Source organism: Carex rostrata, chromosome 8 (assembly GCF_964058835.1).
Source record: "Carex rostrata chromosome 8, lpCarRost1.2, whole genome shotgun sequence".
Lineage (NCBI taxonomy): Eukaryota > Viridiplantae > Streptophyta > Magnoliopsida > Poales > Cyperaceae > Carex > Carex rostrata.
Window position 1 is genome coordinate 8,837,267 of NC_135925.1, and position 24,497 is coordinate 8,861,763.

The 24,497-nt window shown below is 38.2% G+C and overlaps 2 protein-coding genes and 1 long non-coding RNA gene across 3 annotated transcripts; 2 read left to right on the forward strand and 1 right to left on the reverse strand.

Moving 5' to 3' along the window:
- LOC144558492 (uncharacterized) lies at nucleotides 1–1,138 on the reverse strand. Its single transcript, XM_078307329.1, has one exon. The coding sequence runs from the start codon at nucleotides 1,035–1,037 to the stop codon at nucleotides 243–245; it is 795 nt and encodes a 264-aa protein (XP_078163455.1). The 5' UTR covers nucleotides 1,038–1,138; the 3' UTR covers nucleotides 1–242.
- A 4,232-nt stretch (nucleotides 1,139–5,370) lies between these two features.
- LOC144558021 (phospho-2-dehydro-3-deoxyheptonate aldolase 1, chloroplastic-like) lies at nucleotides 5,371–8,295 on the forward strand. Its single transcript, XM_078306716.1, has 5 exons — nucleotides 5,371–5,915; nucleotides 6,285–6,562; nucleotides 6,729–7,005; nucleotides 7,086–7,331; nucleotides 7,853–8,295. Exons 1-5 carry the CDS (start codon nucleotides 5,481–5,483, stop codon nucleotides 8,141–8,143), a joined length of 1,527 nt encoding a protein of 508 aa, XP_078162842.1. The 5' UTR covers nucleotides 5,371–5,480; the 3' UTR covers nucleotides 8,144–8,295.
- A 352-nt stretch (nucleotides 8,296–8,647) lies between these two features.
- On the forward strand, nucleotides 8,648–10,287 carry LOC144558670 (uncharacterized). The gene is made up of 3 exons (XR_013512961.1): nucleotides 8,648–8,869; nucleotides 9,379–9,848; nucleotides 10,201–10,287. It is a non-coding gene; the product is annotated as an uncharacterized LOC144558670 (long non-coding RNA).
- The last annotated feature ends 14,210 nt before the right edge of the window (nucleotides 10,288–24,497 follow it).

Sequence of the window (24,497 nt, forward strand, 5' to 3'; positions counted from 1 at the left end):
TGACAGAATTATAACAAATTATCTATTAAGCCACAATCCATAGTTCAACACAATCAACACAAGTACATAACATTACCTAACACTGTATCACATATGCTACATTCAAAAAGAAAAGAAAAACAAGAACTGAAAATAAGAAAAAAGGTCCTTGTTCTAGTATTAACCCAAATGCTCCCTAATACAGTTAAACTCTACCAAATAATTGAACTTACAAAGAAGAAATATACAAACCTCAGGCATTATCACTGGAAAGAATTACGCAACTTCTTGGCCTTCTTTGTGGACCCACTAACTGCCTCAGCTATCCTCACCATCAGATACTGTTGTGTCTCCATGACCATTTTCTGTCTCTTCATCTCCATCTCCATTCGATCTTTCTCGATTTCTTGCAATATCTCTATTTTCCTCTTTTCTATTCTTGAAATCTCTTCTCCGAACTCCTTCACCACCTCCGACATCCCCATTAATCCACCACCTCCACTGCTGCTGCCGCCCCTTCCCACCTCCTCTTTTTCCTCTTCCCCCTCTTCCTCCTCTTTTGCAACTCCAGAATGGGGAAGTCCATTAACATCTCTACTGTTACTCACAGCCACCTCATGATCATTATCGTCATCTTCGTCGCTAGATCTTGCTGACGTCGCCACGTGGCGCGTTGGGGGAAATACCGAAATTGGGGTGGGTCCGCGATCAAGCCGTGCCATTCGCTCGAAGAACGGCCAAAAAGAGCGGACCTGACGGGCCCGCTCAGACTTGAACCGCTTACGGAGCTTCTCAATCTTGTGACGGCACTGCGTACCGGACTTGGACGGAATCTGACCAGCGCCACCGGTACCCGATCGTTCAGCGACGGTGGTGGCGACCTCCTCCCACTCGTGCGACTTGAGTTGGCTGCGCTTCAGCTCGAGCCACTTCTCTTCGTAAGCGTCGATCAGATGGAAGGTCTCCGCCTGGCCCCAGGGCATCCCAGGTGACGGTTTCCTAGGTGGCGCCGGCTGTGCCGGTTTGGCAGCGCTGGGTTGATCGTCTCTTGTTGACATTGATTTCGGGTTGGGGTTAGGGTTAGGGGTTGGTAGATGGAGAGGAGGTTGTTGAGGTCCCCGGTGGTTTTAGTAGGGAGAGGAACGGGATGGATGATATGGTTGGAGTGATTTTTCCAGCTTTCCCTACAAGGAAAAACAGGATTATTTTGATGTCACGATCCAGATCGCTCATCAGTAAACGGCCCAGATTAAAGGTCTCTTAAAATTTTAACCGTTTCTTTGAATCGGCTTGTTGATTTTAGATTAAAATAGATGACGGGCGAGGGCTGCTTTTAGCGGAAATAAATCTGCTACGATCATCAGGGATTGTAGGGTCCTACGATTCGAAATCCAACCTTTTATTTTTTGAGTTGTACGAATCTCATAGAAGTTGTTTTTAATACACGAATCTCAAAATAAATTAAAGGTTAGATTTAGAACCGTAGGATCCTACAATCCCATTTAGGATCGTAGCAGATTTATTTCCGCTTTTAGCAGTACCCATTTTTCAACCAGAACTAGCAATTGTCAGGCTACCAGCAATTCAGCAATAATGTCCGTGTCGTAATAAATTATCGTAAAGACATGAATGCGAACCTGGATCTTCATCTATTTTTTTTTATTTACCAATAATAACGTTAGAACTAATTTTATGAACTGCAAACTTGAAGGACTAACATAGTCAACGGTGATATTTTATGGACCAAAATGATACTTTTAAAATTTTAAGAACAAAAATGATAGAAAACGATGCTTTAAAGACTAAAATGATAATTTTAAACTTTATCAGTCAAAATATTAAATGAATAATATTTTAAGGATCATTTGTGTAATAATTGACTCAAAATTCTATGTACAAATTACTCTTATTATTAATTAGAATGATAGTATCATCCAAAGTCTTAAGATCATTTAGGGATTGTTTGGAAACCACTAAAAAATAAAATAACATAACAACTGCAATTTTAGTTGAAAATTTAGCCTATTGTTTGGAAACCATATAAAAAGCTTTTACAAATACTATTGCATGACTTTTAATGGAGTAAATTTTGTCGGAGATCACTAATTTTTTTTTCTTTGTCATGAATTGATTAATTAATTTTAATTTTTGTTTTTTTTATAGTCATTGAACTTTTTATTTGTTTCAATCAAGTCACTCTATAACTTTTTTCATTCAAAATACTAACAGAAGATGTTTATTCCATCTAATGCTCATCCATCACATGTCACTTTATATTTTATTATTTTTTGAACGAAAAAAAATATCTGATGAGCATATTGTGTTCTTATTTTGGATGAAAAAAAATTATATAGTGACTTGATTGAAATAAATAAAAAATTTAGTTTACTATAAATGAACAATCATTTTTTTTAAATCATTGACAATGACAATGACTGTCAAAGTGAACAAATCAAACTTGAATAATCAATTCGTGATAGAGAATAAACACAACCACAAGACATTATTAGAAAACAAATGATAATCTGCTCCTTTTCTCAAAGAAAAGAAAGAGCCTTATTTTAGAGAGAGGAAGAGAGCATGAGATAGAGAAAATGAGAGTGAAAAAGAAGGAGAGAGAAAAAGAGGGAAGGAGAGAGAAGAGGAGGACCCTCTTTTTCACTAGAAAAGAAGCGGATTTTAACTCTTGGAAAATCGTCTCAAGTAAAACTACGAAAGCAAATAATTTGAAACTATGGACATCCATCCTTATTGTCGGATGAACTTTAATGGAAGCTTTAAAACATATTCGATTGTCATGAAATTATGCAAAATAAAATTTTTTAGGTTCAAGAACTCACATATTAATTTGTTAAAATCCACACTCATGAGTAAGCACACGAGAAAGTCATATAAATGTGTTAAAATGCCTATTTGTACCGTAGAATAAATGTGGTAAATTCTATTTGTCTTTTAAAATACTTGATATCAATATAATAATAATTATTGATAGTTAATTAATTATTAAAATAATTATATAAATGATTAAATAATAATAATATAACAATACTTATTAATTATTATTTCATAATGATATTTTTGCTTTTTATTTAATCAACGAAAAAATATATTAAAATTTAAATAAGCAAATTGGTAATTAACATTTTTTAATCTGCTTGAAATGAAATACAAATATGTCTTTTTTTAAATTTTGTTATACTGAAAATTATTTTATTTATCAAAGATTCTACTTATTTTTATATAACGACAAATAATAATTATGTTAGCCTTTAATCTTTAACTAAAAACGAGTTGTACTTAAAGTTATTTTTCCATAATTTTGTACTGGATGGGAATAAAATATGAGAAATAAAACCAAACACATTCAAAATTAAAATGGTCACCGAATACATAAAAAGATTATCCTAACTTTTTTAAAATTTCATAAAATCCATAAGATTTGTGTTGGCATTTTAGTATTTTCTATGTTTTATATGTACTGTGAGGTGATATATAATTCATACTAAATTTTTTATTACAACTTTTATGAAGTTTAATTTTTTGTTTGTTTCAACAACGGATCTACGTAGATCTGAATAAATAAAGTTAATTTATTTTAATTTATTTTTAAATTTTATGCATTTATACACTTTAAAGTGTAAAATTAATTTTATGCTCTGTATGAGAATTTTGGACGATGGACTTCCAATATTTACTTGAGCTCATACAATTTTTTTTTTTGTTACAGTCCAAATGTCAATTATACAATCTCATATCGGGGTTCCAACAGGTATGATACAGATCGGATGAAGGCATTGTCATACCTATATCCATTATGATAACAATTTTTTTTTTTTACTCTTATCCGTTTTTTCGAATGCAGTATAGGTTGGATAAATGGATAAAAAAAATACTATTGACATTTTAATTTTTACTATCAATAAATATTTTTTAAAATAATAATAAATACAACTAATTCATATTATAAAAATTTAATAAAATACAAAATTTTAATGTATCGTGTATTATCTTCATCAGTGTAACAAAATGCGGTCTATGCGACCGCATATGCGTATGCGGTCCCGAACCGCATAGAAAATCAATATGCGGTTCCGCATATGCGGCCGCATATTCAGCCGCATAATTTTGACCGCATATTTTCTAAACGGCTGCATAAAATCCTTATACCGCATATGCGATCCGCATATCATCCGCAATCCGCAAAAATCTAAATCCAGTAAGCCGTCTCTCACTCACTCATCCCTAATTTCTCTCCGTCTCTCACTCGTCCCATCTCCTCTCTTCAGTAAGCCGCCTCCGTCTCTCAAACTGATCCGCCTCCCGTCTCCTCTCTCCTCTCTCCAGCCCTCTGTCTCTCACTCTCCTCCAAAACAGATCGCACCAATTGCCTCTCTCCTCTGCTGCTCTGCCTATTCACCCATCGGCGCCTCTCCTTCCATCCAAGCGGGTCCTTCAATCGGTGCCTCTCTCTTCCGCCTATCCATCGGTGCCTCTGATCAATAGAGTCAGGAAGCCGAAACGCGAGTGTTTTTTTTTTTTTTTTTTTTTTTTTTTTTTTTTCTGATTTTTCATTTTTCCACTTCTAAAGATTTTCTTTCTTTTTCCACCTTGGTTCATGCAATTGGTAACAATCATTGAGAAAATGCAATTGATAACAGAAAATTAAGCATTGAATATTTGTATGATGTAGAAGAATAAAAAACATGTAAAGCCAGCCACTGAATTTGACTGAACCAGCCATTGTCCATAAGCCATTGTTATCTTATTATTTGTATGAATTTGTATGATGAACCAGCCACTGAATTTTTTATTATGTTGTTTGTATTCCTGTTGAATTCTTATTCATGTTTGTATTACTGTGTTGTTGTTTGTTGGCTTGTATTATGTTTTGAATTCTGATTCTTGTTCTTCTAAATATATATATAAATTCTTATTTTAAAATATGCATATATAAATTTACATAAGAATCCGCATATGCGACCGTATACTGTATATGCAGTATGCGGTAGTCTTCCGCATACCGCATAGAAACCGCATATTATAACACTGATCTTCATACATACATACATATATAATTTTATTTTTAAAATTTATAACAGATAAGATAATAAAAAAGCTCGTTACTCTTCTCTTATCTGTACACTGTACTCGACTACTACTTGAATACGATACAAGTTGGAAAAACGGATAAAGAGTATCATTGACAGTTTGACACCTTTAATTCTAGATTATGAAAATTAAACGCGATTAATATCAGAAGTAGGTGGCCTAGATATTTTTCCGATTTCCATGACGTAGGTATTAGCAGGTCAATATTTTCCACGTGACTTGAGAAATCAGCAGTTCAGCACTGCCCGCCATCCCGTCTTGTCGCAGTCTCGCACACACCGAGTTATCATCCATTCCAATTTCCATAAACCTCTTCCTCCCTAATTCAGTAGTAGTGTGTGTCTACAATCTCCATCCGACAAACATTTCTTGTCCCCAAATCTGATCCCACGATGGCGCTTTCATGCGGCTCCTCTATCACCACGCCTAAACCCTCTCTCCGCCCCGCCCATCGACGCGTCTTCGCAATCCACGCCGCCGACCCATCCAAAACACCCTCCAAGGTTTCCCTCAATCCTGGCCGTTGGTCGATCGACACTTGGCAATCTAAGCCCGTTATACAACTCCCTGAGTACCCCAACAAAGACGAATTGGCGGCGGTGCTGAAGACGATCGAGAGCTTCCCTCCAATTGTGTTCGCCGGAGAGGCGCGGCATCTAGAGGAGAAGCTGGCGGATGCGGCAGTTGGAAGAGCGTTTCTACTTCAAGGCGGGGATTGCGCTGAGAGCTTCAAGGAATTCAATGCAAATAATATTCGGGATACTTTTAGAGTTCTTCTTCAGATGGGTGTTGTGCTCATGTTTGGAGGCCAGGTGCCTGTAATTAAGGTACTTTGTGTAACAAATGAAAGATTTGCATTTGAAACTTGAAAGGGAATATTTTTTTTATGAACTGAAGATATGCTTTTGTATTTGGTTCCAATCAAGGGGGCTTGGGTGAGGTACTTGTAGTAAAATTTATCAGTGCAAAACGCGGATATCTGTAAAACCATAGGTTTTAGTGGAATTATCCAGAAATTCATCTCATCTAAGAAACTGTGCATAATTTTCTCCTATGTGAATTGAGGATTTAATATGAAATGGACACAATTTTCCTTTCTAAGGATGAGTTTCATTGAAGCTTTAACATTCAGCATAGTCAATTTTATATAATAGACTGGATACCACCTGAATTGGATTTTCAATACACATTTATAGGTGGGACGAATGGCAGGGCAATTTGCAAAGCCGAGATCGGATTCATTTGAAGAGAAAGATGGGGTAAAACTGCCAAGCTATAGAGGAGACAATATAAATGGAGACTCATTTGACAAGAAATCAAGGATCCCTGACCCGCATCGCATGATTCGTGCTTACACTCAGTCGGCAGCCACACTAAATCTCCTTCGTGCCTTTGCCACTGGAGGTTATGCTGCCATGCAGAGAGTCACACAATGGAATTTGGATTTCACTGAACACAGCGAGCAGGGTGACAGGTTATATATCTCCCATCTAATAATTTTTTGTAACATCTGTTTTTAGTAAAAATTGCAAAAATGTGAAGGATGTTTGACCTTCTTATTTTTTCAATTGCCAATTTGAATTTATGGAAGTGAAGAGACTTCAACAAATACCCCATGAGCTACTTGTTATGCTAAACAGATACAAGGAGCTTGCACACAGAGTCGATGAAGCACTGGGTTTCATGGCTGCTGCTGGGCTGACGATTGACCACCCAATCATGACCACCACCGATTTCTGGACCTCACATGAATGCCTCCTCCTCCCCTATGAACAAGCACTAACCAGAGAAGACTCGACCTCGGGTCTGTACTATGATTGCTCTGCTCACTTCCTTTGGGTTGGCGAGCGTACTCGTCAGCTTGATGGGGCCCACATTGAATTCCTGCGTGGTGTAGCCAACCCACTTGGCATCAAGGTATAAACAAATATGCTGCACTTGTTCAAATCTAGAGCAATTCTTATTGATTCTAAAGTTGGAAATATTGGTTTACTTAGGTAAGTGACAAGATGGACCCAAAAGAGCTTGTAAAGCTGATTGAAATACTGAATCCACAAAATAAGGCTGGTAGAATTACAATAATTACAAGAATGGGAGCAGAGAACATGCGTGTGAAGTTGCCACATCTGATCCGAGCAGTGCGTGGGGCTGGACTGATTGTTACGTGGGTCAGCGACCCGATGCACGGCAATACCATGAAAGCTCCTTGTGGCCTCAAAACTCGTTCTTTTGATAAAATTCTGGTATATCAACTCTTTTTCTCTCTCTAATCTCAAACCAGTAGGAAAGAACCAATGCCAGTGTTACAGCCTACATATTCCTTTTCTGTTTTCTATTGTGTTTAGTTTGAATTTTGTTACTGTCATAGGGTTTTTTCAGTTGAGTTACCTTTTCCAGTTGCATGCATTTACGTCTGTGTACCAGTCAGTCAATTATGTGTACATGCTGATATGAACTGCCTGCTCTTTACTACCTTTCAAATCTGGAAAGTGTTCCCTTCATATGTTGATTTAGCATGGTTAGGTTCCTGTCCTCTTTGCAGTTGGTCATGAATCATTGTACTTAAAAAAATGTTTCACTGTACAATGGGTTATTGACTTCACTTTCGTTCTTCTCTAATTTGGAATTTTTTTACCCCATTGGTCCACCAAGTGGTTTAAAGTCTTCACACTGTACAATTACTCCCTATCCTCGGGAAAATATTGCAGATAAAAAAAATACAAGTTTTAAACAAAACTAAGCCAGCAATTGTTTGCTTAAATAGGCTGAGGTGCGAGCCTTCTTCGATGTGCACGATCAAGAAGGGAGCCACCCCGGTGGGGTCCACTTGGAGATGACTGGCCAGAATGTGACCGAGTGCATAGGTGGGTCCCGTACTGTCACTTTTGATGACTTGGGATCACGTTACCACACGCATTGCGACCCAAGGCTGAATGCTTCTCAGTCTCTTGAGTTGGCCTTCATTGTTGCCGAGCGGCTCAGGAGGAGAAGAATTGCTGCTTGGTCCCTCAACAAAAAATATTACCAGACGGTTCCTTTGTCTTTGGGTCTTTAGATGAGTGAGTAGAATTTCTTTTGGTCTCGACTAGCGGAAGGTGTTGTTATCTGTGTGTTGTCTGTTCTCTTGGTGTATGTCAGAAGACATAAAAATGATATATATTACGTTAAATTATATGGAATAAAGTTTATGAGATCTCTTCACTCTTCTTTAATTCTCTCTGTTTTTTTTCTCTCCACTCTGATTTGGACTTGTGTGACATCAGAAAAATAGCAGAAGATATACTTGGACTAATTTTTTAAGGGAAAATTGTTTTTATGCCAATCCAAAACATAGAAATTAGGAAATTGCCACCCCAAAACTTTAAATTAGTTATTTGCCACTCTAAAGTTATTAAATTTATCAAATTGCCATAATTATACATATAATTCAGAAATTTGATTAAAAAATTTCTAAAATACAACAAATTTCAATAGTGACCAAAATACCCTGCTGAAGATTACGTGGATGACTGGATCTGTTTGCTCGATAGTTGGATCCGCCTAAGACGAAGAGAGCAGGACCAGTCCCTCCTCCGCCCGCCTGACAACACCTGACAACCACGGATCCTCCCTACTCCGCCCGCCTGTCTCTCCTCCGCCCGCCAGTTCCTCCTCCGTCGGTTCTTTCTCCGCCAGCGACTGAACAAATTTGTTACTGCTCCTTGCTCTATTGGTCTATTGCGACTGAACAAATTTGGGCGAACAATTTCATAGGCTGAACGGTGAAGTTAAATTAGCTAAGGTAAAATTGGGTTATCTAATTCTAATTGATTTGGTACAATTTCGTGAAAATTTTCTTGATTTATTCTTAATCATTAAGTTTTAGTTGTTGGTCCATAGCTCCTTTAAGACTGATTGGTCGAAGCAGCTTCACTAGCCTGATTAATGTGTCAGTGCGTTCTGTTAGGAAAACAAAGCGAAATGGATTTTATAAATCAATAGTAACTTTGGTCGTTGAAGTTAGCTTAAGACAACAGTATATAACTTGTAATTTTTCCCTAAATGTAATAGTTTTTGGAAAAACCTTCTTGTACGCACATTTTCAATCTGTCAATTACCTGGGTCGTTGGGAATGGTCAGACTATATTCTATTGGAATGATTCATGGTACGGTTGACCTCTGATTTACTCACTGACACGGCTGGAACGGGCCTACACAACCACTACTGTCGTTGAGGGAGGCATTCCCGATACGGCACACACTTCATGCCCTACAGGTACAAACTAATGCAGTTACCTTCAATGATGACAGGGACAAAATTGAATGGAGATGGTCACAGTCAGCAGTCTACACAACATCCTACTATATATCGATCTATGAAAAGTGCTGGGAAGATTAGATAATTACACAGACTGTTTTGAAAATTTCCGATCCCTCCCAAAGCCTTCTTCATGTGTATGTGCTGACACATTTGGAAGAGAAGGAATGACAAAAAAATTTCAGCAAACATGGTTACCTCAAGGGTCTTAGCAGATCGGGTAATGGAGGTAAGAAGGTCATGGCTCAAACACTGCAACACCGGCACACATAGGCTGATGGGCACCAACCTCCTACCTGAACCAGACTAGGGAAGTTGTTTCAGAGGGATGTGCAGTGATGGTTGTTGGCTTACAAGTATTTACAGTGCCTTAGCTTAATTTTCGGTTTTTCTGTTTCTTTTGTTTTTTCATTTCTAAGGGGTCGCTTTAAAACTATGCACCAAAACCCTTGTACCAGTGATGGTACTGGAGCATAGACTGTTGTAATACAACAACAACAACAACAAAGCCTTTAGTCCCAAACGAGTTGGAGTAGGTTAGAAATGAAACCCAATTACAATCAAACAATAAAGATAAGTAATAAAAATAAAAGTGAAAGTGAAAGTGATAGTAATAATGCTAATACTAATATTAATTATATTCTATCTAATCGTAGAGGTCAAAGTCCTAAGCTTATCCTAGACTCCAACTTCCTACTCTTATGACCTAAGACCTATAATACTATCTCTAAATAATCCCTAACCAGCACTAGGTCATGGTTCTGGTACGTGGATCACTAGCTTCCACGCGCTCCTGTCCGAAGCCGACTCCTTAGCTATAAGAGCATAGACTGTTGTAATGACGTTATAATTTAGATTTATATTATTCTTATTGGCAGCTGCTGCCAATGTTTCAAAAAAAAAAAAATAGTATCTTTTGATGTACATGGGCATTTTCGCCTAGTATGAATTGTTGTTGCTTGTAGTATAAAATTGATTATTTAAGACTTATGATGCATTCAACATTTTCTGGAGCTTTTTCGCTTTCATAAGTCTTGTACCAGGTGGTCCATACCTTCTTGTATCTCTTGGTATAAATTATGTGATGTTTCTACATTTTTCCTTAATACTAGAGAAAGTTTGAGGATGTATTTATAAAATTTCACAATTTAAATTCTGTATTGTGTAAGGATCTTGATGGATTCGAACCATCATCCTCCTGAAGATTCAGGGACTCTGTCCAAATATTTGAGCTAAAGATCCATTTCAAGTTACTTGACTAGCTGATGTGATAATTCGGTGTAAGATACATACCTGTGCTGATGAATAGGAAGGCAGTGTACTAACCAGTGTATCAATGATGAACGTTACATTTTCAAAGCTTTATGAATTATCCTTTGTTCCAGTGTAGCAATGATGTACCAGCACTACAACTCCAAACCAGTGAAGAATTGAGGGTTAAACCAAACTGGTATCAGGTAGAGAACAAAGTCAAAAACTGGCAATTAGATAAAAGCTCATAATTTCTGACCTTTCTTGAATAAAGCCTCAAAACTAAATTGGCATGTAGAGCATGATTAAACATTAGCATTTAGGCTAATTTTTTTAATTTTCAATTGAAAGATTAATCAAAATAGGCTAAAGAATCTCGTCCTTTAAAAAACTAAAAAAGTCAACTGCCGAGTTGACTGTACCCTAAAATTGCGTTTGAATTGAATACAAACCTAGAAATTTATAAACACATATAATCACTAAATATTTTTTATTACAAAAATTATGTTAAAAATTCCAAAGTTTCAAAATTAATAAGAAAATCTGATTTCTTAATAAAACCAGTAAAATGAAGGCACTCTTCATAAAATGTTGACACCTTGATTGACATGTTCCTGACTGAAGTACATTGTATACAAAAATATTAATATTTGGGTACGGTGCCAGTAGTGGTTTGCTATACCCGAAACGGGTTAAACCCGTTTTACCCGGCCCGTACCCGTTACCCGTTTGACCAGTACCCGTTGCCCGGGTCAAACGGGTAGACGGGTAGACGGGTACGGGTAATATACGGGCCGGACAAGGCATTTGAAAAAAAAACCCGTTGTACCCGTACCCGTTTACCCGCCTACCCGTACCCGTCTACCCGTACCCGTTACCCGTACCCGTACCCGACCCATTACAAAATTTGAATTTCAAATATTTTTTGGCGGCCTCTTTTAAAATTCAGATCCAGTGCAATTCCTCACTGAGTGCTACAATTCTAAGGGATTGTAGGTCCCTCCAATTCCAAATCCAACCTTTTATTTAAATCTGCTACAATCCTAAGTAAATCTGGGCCGTTCGTTTCTATTAAACAGAAAAAAAAAAAAATCCGCCCGGACCGGACCCGTACCCGTCAACCCGCAACGGGTACGGGTAATAAACGGACCGGATAGAGATTTTGGAAAAATTACCCGTCTACCCGTCATGGGTTTTACCCGTACCCGGCCTACCCCTTTACCCGTCCTACCCGTTACCCCTAACGGGTTACCCGGAACGGGTCACGGGTAACCCGTTAGCAAACCACTAGGTGCCAGTAAGAAAGGGTCGTTACTATACCCGCATTTGTTCTAGGGGTGTCAATGGTACCTTTTTAACCGTTTACCCGACCCGTATCGTATTCGATAAGGCGGGTATGGGTAAGATTTTTTTTTCGTTAAATAAATGGATAAGGGTATGGGTAATGACTATTTCGTACCCGTTACCATATAGGATAATTATAAAATCTAAATATATATTTAATTCAATTTTCAACCCACTTAAATGTATATTCAATTCAATTTTCAATCCACTTAAATGTATATTCGTGTTTTTGAATTTTTATTCTTTATAAAAAATAATTTAGTTGAAATTGATTGCACATTTTTTTTATTTTTATATTAGAAATGCAATTATGTATATGTGAAATGAATGAGTTTTTGATGTTTAATTTGTAAAATATAATAAAATTAATTATTATACTAGTATTATCCGTTATTCACCCGCTACCGTTTCGTTACCCGATAATATTAACGGGTAAGGGTAGGGTAGGATAAGATCAATTTTTAATGGGTATGAGTAGGATATGGGTAAAGTCAATTTTAATGAGTATGGGTATGAAAATGTCTCTACCCGACCCGTACCGTACCCATTGACACCCCTAATTTGTTCCCTCCATCATGCCCAAAAATTAAACGAATAAATTGGCGAAATCGATTAGATCTCCAAGTCTAATTTCGACAATTGTAAGATCAGATTTGTAATTAGTTCAAATAAGATCAAAATCACAAAATCTAGTACCAGCCGTTAAATAGCGGGTTTAGGGGCATAGTTCAGATTGAGATAGATGGTTGGCTCCATACCACTGACTTCCCATCACTGGTGGAACTGAGAAACAATAGAGAGGATAGAGGTCAGGCATCGAAGGGTGGTTCCAACAGACTCGATCACCCTGCTGCCCCTCCCACTAGGCACTCCACAACAACCATCCCTAGAGCAAGAATCACAGACGGAAGGGACAAACAGAACCCATGCAGGCACCACGCAAATGGCAACATTGACCATACACAACAACATCAAGCAAATACCATCAGCTTTAGGGGAGGCAGCAACAAAAGATCTACCACTGGGAATAGAAAATGAGAAGGAAAATACAGTAGAAGAGGAGGGAGAGGCAACAGCCGGAGCCACCATCAAACCTCAAGACAAACCGAACCCAGTCAGACTGGAGGCAGTAGAAAAGGCAACAACTGGAGAGTTTGCAGTTTCTCATATGGAAACTGGACAAAAGGCCTCTCCAGTGCGAATGGAGAAGAAGAAAACCAATGGAGGAGAAGAGGGGGACACGCCACCTCTATCTGACAAAGGAAAGGATGTTATTATCGTTGGAGCCGAACAACCAAAGCACGCCATGCCAAACGGGTACGAGGAATTAATTGCAACAGGTAACAAAGGGGAACAGTACAGGCTACTTCTTGCTACTCAAGAGACACCAGTAGCAAAAGAACAGCGCAGGGGAACAATCAAGATGTTACAAAGGGAAATTTTCAACAAAGGGGCATTCAACATACTGTTTAGGGGCTTCACTTTTAAGTTTTTTTTTTTTTTTTGGTTGAAAGCCCGTAGGCAATTGCATTGATCCAATGATTAACAAAGTAACTATTACATATGTTTCTTTTGTTAAAATTAAGAAGCATTAAAACCTATACATTGAGCTACTTGTACAATCATCTAATTTGCTATGCCAGAAAATAAAAGATATGTGAAGTCAGAGAATGCGAACTGATCTATTCGCGCCCGAATAACAAGTAGGTGGGCCTTCCGAACTGATCTATTCTGCCCGAATATCTCCATATTATATCTAAATTACAGCCCTGATTTACACTAAAACCTGTGTTTTAAAGCCTATAAAAGTGGACTTTGTACTTGTATTTCGATGAAATGTGGTACTGTTATGCTTTGTTTGGTATTTTGCAGGAAAAAGGGCGAAAAACTGGACCTGACTACTTTTCATACGGTCCGTATGACATTCTCTACGGACCGTACAAGATCTGCCCAACCACACAGAAGGTTCCACAACAGAGGCACAAAGTCTCCAAGACAAAGCACAGGCATACGGCCCGTACGACGCTAATTCGGAAAATCCAGCTGGAATCTGAAATGAGCATAATTTAAGGAGGCCGAAAAGGAAGCCTCTTGGGACGTGATCTGAGGTATTAAATTATATATTCCACACCAAAAAAAGAGGATTTCCTTCATTGAATCTGGGCATGCTGGATCAACCTAGGGTTTGGGAGCGAGGACTTGGCTTGGAGAACAAGTAGAGAGGAGAAAAACGAGAGTTTTTGCGACGGATCTTCTTCGTTCCTCGAGTTTTTCCATGAGCTTCCTTATCATTATCTTTACTTGTTTTATTTGCTTTCTTTTCTTTTAGTTTCTAGGGCTAAGATATAGTTTCTAGTTTGGCTTTGTTTGCATGCTGCTTGGATTTTGTGTTGAATGCTTTGTTTTTACCTTATTGTGTATTATTTTGATTGTTTTATTTGTGCTTCCTTGAATTGATTAGTCATCCCGTTAAATGAATGCGCACATCTAAGTGTTAGGAGCCAAATCTATGACATTTAATCCAACCGAATAAAGTATATGAAGTAGGGTGAAACCAAGGAGTACCCGAAAGGTGAAACTTTCCTTGAGGCGAAAGTCCTTGGATACTTTTAGTAAACCGACAAGTAACTTAGATAAATTAGGCCAAAATGCGAAAGTTGAGGTTAGGTATCTAGATCTGGTCGATAGAAACCCTAAACATTAGTATCAACGCAAAAAACAGTAGCTGCAACATCAACTCGGGGTCCCCTACGGACCGTACGGGAATCTGTACGGGCCGTATGCCTCGGGGCTGAATAGAAATGAGTCTGAAACCCTGGAAATGCTTTTTTATTCTTATTAAACAAAACTCCAAAAATATTTATTGTTTTGAATATTATTATTTATCTTTTTAAAACACCAAAATCACATTTGCAACTTCTAGAGTTTATTTAATTTAAGAAAAGTCCAGTTAAGTTTCAACCGTCCCTGTGGATCGATACCTGATAATACTACGCGATTAGGGTTGTACACTTGCAATCTGAGTCGAAAGTGTAATCAAGGTTAAAAGGTACAACTTGCTGTACTGAAACTTTGTGCATACTTTTGTGTGAACAGATACTACGGCGCATAATGAATTCACAAATCCTTAATCGAACCCGGAAAGTACAACGAGCGGCAGAATCCTTGAACGAATCCATCCGCTCAATTGAAACGCAACAAGTTGAACCGGGCAGACGAAGAGGAGTGGGTGGCGGGGCGGGGTGGAGAGGCGCGGTGGAGCCGGCCGACTCTCAAACCAGCTTCGTGGAACAGATCGTCCCTTTTTTTTCTTTTTCTGCGGCTCGGCGGAGAATCAGTGAAGCACAGGCTGGCAACACAACTTACAAGGCAAAAGAGAAGGAATTTATGGTTTTACAAGGCTCATCAGTAAGTTTGACTGAGATAAATCAAGGGATGCATGCCATAGAAAAGGGTATGGAGCAGCTTCAAATTGCTCAAGCACCAAACGGGCCGACAGAGAAGGTAATAAACCCAATACGGCCCAGTTATGCAACAGAAGAAAATGAGGAGTTTCTTATGTCAACACCAGTGCCGACTGGGCTGGAGCAACCTCCAATAGATAACGGGTCGCCTGGATTTTCGGGGCCGTCAAAATATGCAAAACCAGAAATAAGAAGAAGCCCAAGGCTCTCTTCTAAAGCAGAAGGGGCATATGTTCGGCCAGAAGAGAGAGCACGCAGGGTCACGCGACCTTGGTCAGTCTCCTGTTTCAGGAAAATGCACAAGAAGAGGGCAAAGGTCCTACCAGTGCAGCTCGACTACATGAATTCTCACAACCCACTGTCAGACGAGCAAGCGGAGGCAGTAATCAACCAAGTAGGCATCGAAATGAAAGGGGCAATGGAAGTAGCAGCGAAGGAGGTGATACGAGGCGAGTAATTGCGGGTTAAAAGCTGAGAAAGGAGGCAATTTTGGCTAAGTTAGTGAATCCTAGGTTAAGAATGTTAAGTACAATGTATAAGTTTAATTTCACATTAGTAGGATCTCTTTTGTGGGAATATCTAAGTAAGGTAGAGGGGATTCACAGTAATTTTTACTGGGATTTGGGACAGGAATACAAAGGAGAGATAATTCCAGTAAGAACACAGGAGCTTTTGGGGATAGCAAGGTATGACCTCCTGTATGAGAAATGGCAGTGTAGAGAAATAGGTTTTTTAGTAGAAGGACAAGATAGTAGGGTGAAGAGAATGATTTGTAAGACCTCCTTTCAAGCAAGTGGTTTCAATTTTATTGGTTGTCATCGTGTTTCCTTATGGATTACAAAACAAAAATTAAAATCATAACCTGGAATGTCAGGGGCTTGAACGAAAGAGAGAAAAGGTTGGCAATAAGGCAAACTTTCTTTTTGGAAAAACCAAACATCATATGCCTACAGGAGACAGCTTAGGAATATAGATGAAAATACAAGAAAGGAAATATGTGGTGGACGGTTGAACGAGTTTCAAAACTTAGAAGCTAATCAAACAAGAGGAGGCATATTGATAGCATGGCAAGGGAGAAGATTCTCATTGGTTTCACACAAGGCAAACAGCTTCAGTTTATCGGTTAATCTAAGAGACAACATCATGGACAAGGTAGTTAAAATCACAGCAGTGTACGGTCCCTCTAGACCTCAAACAAGAAATTTATTCTTTCAAGAGCTGCAATTGGAAGAACCGAGTGATGGCACACCATGGTTACTATGCGGAGATTTTAACACCACGCTACAACAATAAGACAGAAACACCAACTCATCAGATTTCAGATGGCCTACGGCCTTTGCTGACCTAATTCTACACCTCGGTTTGATTGACTTGCCAATGACGGGGAGAAGATATACATGGTCTAACACTAGAGCGATCCCTTCCCTTGCTAAGCTGGATCGATTTTTATTATCAACAGAGTGGAGTGCAATCTACTCGGCTTCAACACAACGCACTATTCCAAACACCAACTCGGATCACAACTCAATCATATACGAAGCAAGAACAAGCATAAAAAAACAAAAAATTTCAGATTTGAAAATCTTTGGCTGAAATCGGAGGAATTTGTACTTTCTGTAAAACAACATTGGGAGAACAAGGAGATAGCTCACACAACAAAGCAACTGCATGAAAAATTCATGGAACTACAAAAGCACATCATGAATTGGACCAAAGACAAAAATGGAAACATCAAAAGGCAGATTCTAGTTTGCAGAAACTACATGGGATGGTATGACCAAGTGGAAGATTTGAGGCCGTCAACACAATTAGAGAAGATAGTCAGAGCAAGAGTGCGAAGAAGATTCACTGAGCTTGCAACATACGAGGAAGAACTATGGAAGCAGCGGGCAAAAATCAAGTGGCACACGCAAGGAGACAACAACACAGCTTTTTTCCACGCCTATGCCACTACAACCAAAAGAAACAACAACATAGGAGAGGTGCAGCACAATGGCCGGCTTTACAAGGATCAGAAAATGAAAACCGCTATTTTCAGAGATTTTTTCATAAATCTTATGGGAAGAACGGAGCAGACAATACAGGAGATTGAATGGTTAGTGCTATACCCGAGACAACATGACCTAATAGATTTAGGCTGATCAGTGACACAAGCCGAGATTAGAAAGGTAACCAAAGAGTGGCTGTCAAACAAGGCCCCGGGGCCAGACAGGCTGACGGGGGAATTTTTTAAAACTTTTGAAGATATCTTGATTCCAGACTTGCATGCAGTCATAACCGAGATAACATTTTCAAACCTTACATTAGAACCTCTCAATTCATCCTATATCACTATACTCGCAAAATCCACAAACCCAATCAAGCCATCAGACTATAAGTCGATTAGTTTGATACATAGCTGTCAGAAAATTCTCTCAAAAATTCTGGCAAACAGGTTGCAAGCACACATGGATGACCTTGTTATGAAATCACAGTCGGGTTTTATAAAAGGAAGGCAAATTTCGGAGGGGTTCATATACACACGAGAGGTGCTGCAATTCGCAAAAAAGACTAAAACACCATTAGCCATATTCAAAGCAGATATTGTTACGTTACGAAATTTTAACAGTTAATTTCAAATGATTGAAAAGCAAGAATCGAAAATCATGCCAACAAAATAGAAGTTTAAAACCTTAATTAGGGTTCATCTAAATAAGTAAATTAAGTATGAATCGAAACCGCGTTGAAATTTCGAGATTTTTGAGATTTTATAGGTTGAGTGCGGATGGGTCACTGCGGGTGGAAGGCACCCGCATTAGGCTCAGACTCTTTCTAAAATTGTGCCTAAAATTGACTAAGTGTTAAGTGCGGGTGAGTGATCCGCACTGCGGATGGGTTCCTCCGCACCCATGAATTTTTGTGTTGAATTGAATTTCCTAAAATCGGCTAAGTACTGAGTGCGGATGAGGTTGACCCGCACTGCGGGTGGAATTCATCCGCACTACGCTCGGATTTTTTTCCAGAATTTCTATTGAAAATTTTCCAAGTACTGAGTGCGGGTGAAGTGACCCGCACTGCGGATGAGTGCGTCCGCACTCGGAGATTTCTGTGTTAAATTTCACTTCCGAAAACGACTAAGTGCTGAGTGCGGGTCAAGCCACCCGCAGTGCGGATGGATGCATCCGCATTCAGGGTGTTTTTAACCCTAAAACCCAAATCAGACCTTCTCTCTCTCTCACTTCACCATTTTCCCCATTTTCAAGTGATTTTTGGCTAAGAGAGAAGAAAAAAAGCGTGTGAGTTTCCGTTCCTTCCAAACTCCCGATTGTTGTGAGAAATCGAATTTGGAACCGAGTAAGCAGCCGAGGATCTCTCCTAGCTCACCTATTTGGTATTTCTTTCTCTTTCTGTTTCTCTCGAAAAAACTCAGATTTCTCGATTTCTCAGATTTTCATTTTAAACTCGAGATTTGTGTTCGAATTGCTCGAGGACTAGTTCCTCTACACTCCTTGCTTGTTTATTTTCAATCTTTTTCTCGATTTCCTTCCGATTTTTGGATTTTGATTTCTAGGGTTTCGTGCCAAAATCCAAATTTAGCATAATCGTGAATTGATTTGTTTAATCCAACCGATTAGACTTATAATCGGTAAGGTTACCCTTTTATCTTGAATTTCTAGAACATTTAAAGGCTGATTTGAGGTTTTGACCAAATTAGGGTTTGACCAATCGGTAAATCGAATTGTACGGAAACCAAAATAGTGAACTGGTAAAGGAAGTGCTACCAAAGTGGAATTGTATATGGCTAGAGGGCCTAGATGCAAATGTGCACCGTTATAGAAATGGTTAATAAGAAAGAAGGAACCGAAAAGAACCAATACCAAAGCATAAGAATTGATTTAGGACTATATGAACCATTAGTAAACTAAAGTAAACGTATAGACAACTGAACCTGAATTAAACCAAGTATACGTATAATATAGGTGTAGGCTCGGTCGAGCAAGAATTAGCGAGGCAATTCGAGACGCCCGATCCGTAACTAAGCGGTACGCTCGTCGTAAACAGGTGCGGGATTCTTGGACTTGTTTGATACTTTATTTTCAGGAATTAAACTGTTTATTCGTTTGTCATGTTGAATGCTTAATTGTTGCATATTTTGAAATTCATGCTGTATATTGATGCTTGCATAAATGAGAATGATTTGAACTGTTCGGTTAAGTTTAATTGGCATATTGGTATGGTTATTTATTGATTAGTCTATTGGTTGTTCTATATGTGAATGAATTTGTCAGACCGACCTGTTTAGGTGGCTGAATAAGGTGACGGTGACCTATCCGTTGACCTGTTATGAATTTGCCAGACCGACCTGTTTAGGTGGTTGGATGAGGTGACGCTGCTGACTTATGCGTTGACCTGTGATGAATTTGCCAGACCGACCTGTTTAGGTGGCTGGATAAGGTGACGGTGACCTATCCGTTGACCTGTGATGAATTTGCGAGACTGACCTGTTTAGGTGGCTGGATATAGCTGACTTTGATTCTATTTGGATGAAATTGCAAAGTTGAGCAGTATGGCTGACTTTGATTCCGTGTGATTGCATTGTTGTCAAGTTGACCTGTATAGGTGACTTGTAACCAGACCTTAGGAAACGGTTAAGCCAAACAGCTACAGATGTGGGTTTGATAAATGGTCCAGTTCGAAAGAACATCTGTAGTTGCTACAAGCCCTAATGAATCGAGTTAAGCCAAATATATGTTGTGTTTGAAATTCATCTTGAAAATTCCGTGAACTGTGTTTCAGGTTGATTAATTGTTGTCGAGCATTGGCATTATGTTATTTATGATTATATATATCTGTTTGCATTGTTATTGTTTAGATTTCATTTTTGAATATGGAGTTTGATTGCAAGTCCAATAATCTAAACTGTGGCAAATTTCGCACTGAGAATTTATTCTCACCCCCTCCCTCCGGGTTATTTTTACAGGTACGGGTGCGATTGATTCCGGAGAGGCACGCGAGTAGTGGGCCTTATAGTTTACCTTCACTTGACCCTAGTTATGTTTTGTTGTGTAGTTTAGGGTAGGCCTCGTGGTTGGTATCCGGATGAGATACTTTTGTTGTATTATAATCTGACCAGACTGTGTACTCTGAGTTGTGTATATATAAACTTGGTTTGTATTATTTGGTTTTGAATTGTTGAGTGTAAATTGAATAGCCTTGTAAGCATACATGGCATTGTATGCTTACGGCGAGGGACTGTTACGACCCGTGGCCGCGGGGTGTGACAGATATCCATAAAGCTTTCGACACCATCGATTGGGGTTTCCTCTTGAAGATCATGAGTGCACTAGGATTCCCGATAGCCTGGATTCAATGGATAGACAGGCTGGTGCTAAGGGGCACATCACAAGTCATAATTAATGGATTGATAGGCAAAAAAATTATGCTAAAAAGAGGAGTACGACAGGGAGATCCCCTATCTCCGCTGTTATTCATTTTAGCAATTGATTTTTTACCAAGATGGATGGGAAGATTAAGAGAAACAGGAGCACTCTTGATGCTAATCAGAAATATGGAGCCATGCTTGCTATACGCGAACGACGTGATATTTTTCGTCAAACCAGATGTACAACAGGTACAAATCCTCAAGTTAACACTAGCAGTGTTTCAAAGGCTAACGAGTCTGAAAATCAACATGGAGAAGTCAGAGTTTATACAACTCAATTCAACTCAAGGAGGCAAAATTTCTGACCTTAGCGGGTCGGATTGTATTAATAAATTCGGTTCTTTCTACCATACCAATCTACCTTATGACAGTGATCAAATTGCCACAATGGGTCATAGAGAAAATAGATCGCATAAGGAGAAACTTTCTATGGCAAGGTGCTCAACATGAAAAAAGGAAAATTCATCTAGCCAATTGGGACTTAGTCTGTGTACAAAAGAAAGGGGGGGGGGGCTTGGCATCATCAACTTAAAGAACTTCAACTTAGCGCTTCTAACCAAGTGGTATTGGCAGTGGCATCAGCAGCAACCAAGATTATGGAAAGGAATTTTCACAGAAATGTACTGCTATCAAGACCCCCTAATGATTTACAGCTCCACTTTTTTCTCAACACATTTGAAAGAGGTCCAGACCTTCTTCAATAACTTCATACAGAGGATACCTAGTCAAGACAGAGACATTAAAATTTGGAAGCATAATTGGGGGGAAGGCATCATCAAGGACCAGTTGAGAGCATTATACACCTTTGCAATTGATCAAGATAGCAGCCTGCAGGATTTTCTTGCAGCATCGGACTTGGCGCAACTCTTTGAGCACGCATTGAAAGAACAGGTAGAACAAGAATTGCAAGAACTAAGCATCATACAACACAACCTTTGGCAAAGGGTAGCACAGCCACAACAAGCCGCAGGTCAAACCATTTGGAAGCCACAGCCAGACAAGGGTTTTACAGTCAAATTAGCATACAACACATTGTGTGACACACCAAGAATTGGATCCAACACCAAGAGCATATGGAAACTTAAGGTAACTCCAAAGTTGAAAATATTTGCATGGTTGGTATATAACAACAAAATACTTACTGCTGCAAATTTGAGAGCTAGAGGATTCACAATAGTAGGGATGTGCTATATGTGTAGAGCAAGTGATGAACACACAAAGCACCTCTTCAATGAATGCGCATTTGCGAAGGTAGTTACCAGTAGAGCTGTAACAGCACTTCGGGTACCAGAACCCGCACCCAACAGCCAAGGTTACATAGAGGCGATGGTCAATATGAGCACTCCAAGCGCAACAAGGGAGGTCATAATAACATCAAATTTCATTATCTGGAGAGAACGGTGTAACAAAATTTTCAGGGATGAGACAAAAACAATGCAGTAGCTGGTGGAAGAGATAATAGAAATGCACAAAATGAATGGAAGGATGCATGGAAGAAACAGCACAAATCATGGATGATACGGCTCTAGACTATAATAATAAAGCTATGCAAAAATAGCAATTATGTACTTCATTTTTTTTACAATTTTATTTTCATTTTTATCTTTTTTTTTTTTTTCACTTTTTCACTTCTCTGTACCAGTAGAACCTCTAGGTCTCTTTTATGTTTAGTTTTTTTTATATTTTATCTTCATTTGAACACACGACACAAGGTTCTCAATCTGAGAACCTCACACCTGTAACCGATATTGGTTAATATAAAGTGGGGCTTGACCCCTCTTGTTTCCTAAAAAAATCACAAAATCTAGAGAACAAAGATGTAAGAAGAGAACCTTTGATTAGTTCAAACGAAAACCAGGGCCTTGAGAGGAGAACCTTTATCCACCGGAATTCAAGTTGAATTGATTCAAATTCGAATTTTCTCGGTTTTTTCTGAGAAGAGTCACACACACCATGGAACTGGCTCGACGGAAGGGGAAGGGGATTTTTAGAGGAAAACCCCACGTGGGACTCCGCTTCGCGAATTGAACAGGAGACATCATGAGGAGATAAGGGGTTAAATGAAGGTTATAAATAGTGATTATAGCGGCATAGCGGGGAGACAAAATAAAACTATTGCGAATTGCGTAGGTATAGCAGAAGTTATCATACACAACGATTTTTTCTTTTCAAATTTTATATTCTATATTTCTACTAATTATCAACATAATCAATATTGGAAAATTGAGATAACAACTAAATGACAACTAATCTAAGTCTATATTTTTTATCAATTACGCAGATAAGAAGGAAAAAAAAGATCTAAAAAATAATATTATTTAATAGTTCATACTTTATAATATTACATATTATAATAGATAAAGAGAAATTAATTTTATAAGGTAAATGAAGTCAATATACTTATTTAAACATTTTATATATTATAATAATAATCAAAATCAGCTTTCAATTGAAACGAACGATAATAATTTTACAAATGAATACTATACGAAGAGCAATCAAAATGAAGATTAATATTTGAATATTTCTCGATATAGAATGAGAGAATAAATCACAAATAAAAACAAAAGCACATAGTTTGGTCAAGCATACTTATCGTAGAAGACCATGTAGCATATGAAATAAGAATAGAAGTACAGAAGTCCATATAAATTGTCAAAAAAAAGTCCATGTAACATAGCGGGAGCTATAGCGAGTCACACATAGCGGTAATAATGGTCAGCTATTGTAGTTATAGCGGTCGTAGTTGAGTTAGCGCACTTTTATCTCATAGCTTAGCGTTTATGGTCCGGAAAAGCTATAGCGCCGCTATAGCTAGCTATTTAGAACACTGGATTAAATTGAAGGGTAATTTTGGAATACCAAAATACATTTTATTATACAATATTTTTCAGAAAATTTTTAATTAAATTTCTGAATTATATGTATAATTGTGGCAATTTGATAAATTTAATAACTTTAGAGTGACAAATAACTAATTTAAAGTTTTGGGATGACAATTTTCTAATTTTCATATTTTGAAGTGGAATAAAAACAATTTTCCCATTTTTTAATTAATCGGAGAGAATCCAGTATATGCATTATCGGATAGGTTTCTTTGTGCTGATGCTTGGCACACCAACATAATGCTTGCGCGGTGCTTTTACTGCCTAGGTATAAGTCAGATCACAATGGCTTGGAACTTATAAGACTGAAGTATCCGATTTAAGTCATAAACTCATGTGTAGATATGATCCACAGTGGTCCACTAATTCTGAATTTATGTTTCTGTTACCACTAAGGTGGAAGGAGTAGCAATTGCAAGGCAATAACAACGGTCAGTATTAAGAACAAAAAAAATGGCAAATTTTGAGAAGATAAAAAAGAGGATAGGTCGATAACAGAAGACTTATTGCATGATTTAGAATCATTGTAACACATTCAAGAGGAAAAGAATCTTAATATGTCGAAATTACAAGATTGGGTGAGGGGTAGATTACATAAGCACTTTGGATAACCAATATAAAGAAAAAGAAATAACATGGAAAAATAGATCTATAATTAGATGGCTCAACACAGTTCTACAATATTAGAGTTTCTTGCAATTGGTAAAAAAAAAAAAAACCTGATTTCGGCGGCTATTTGATAATCA

Excerpts from the sequence above, each read along its gene's own strand:
- LOC144558492 (XM_078307329.1), bottom strand. The coding sequence starts at position 1,037 with ATGTCAACAAGAGACGATCAACCCAGCGCTGCCAAACCGGCACAGCCG.
- LOC144558021 (XM_078306716.1), top strand. The coding sequence starts at position 5,481 with ATGGCGCTTTCATGCGGCTCCTCTATCACCACGCCTAAACCCTCTCTC. Across the intron at positions 5,916-6,284 it reads GCCAGGTGCCTGTAATTAAG|GTGGGACGAATGGCAGGGCA; the intron begins GTACTTTGTGTA and ends ACACATTTATAG. Across the intron at positions 7,332-7,852 it reads GTTCTTTTGATAAAATTCTG|GCTGAGGTGCGAGCCTTCTT; the intron begins GTATATCAACTC and ends TTGCTTAAATAG.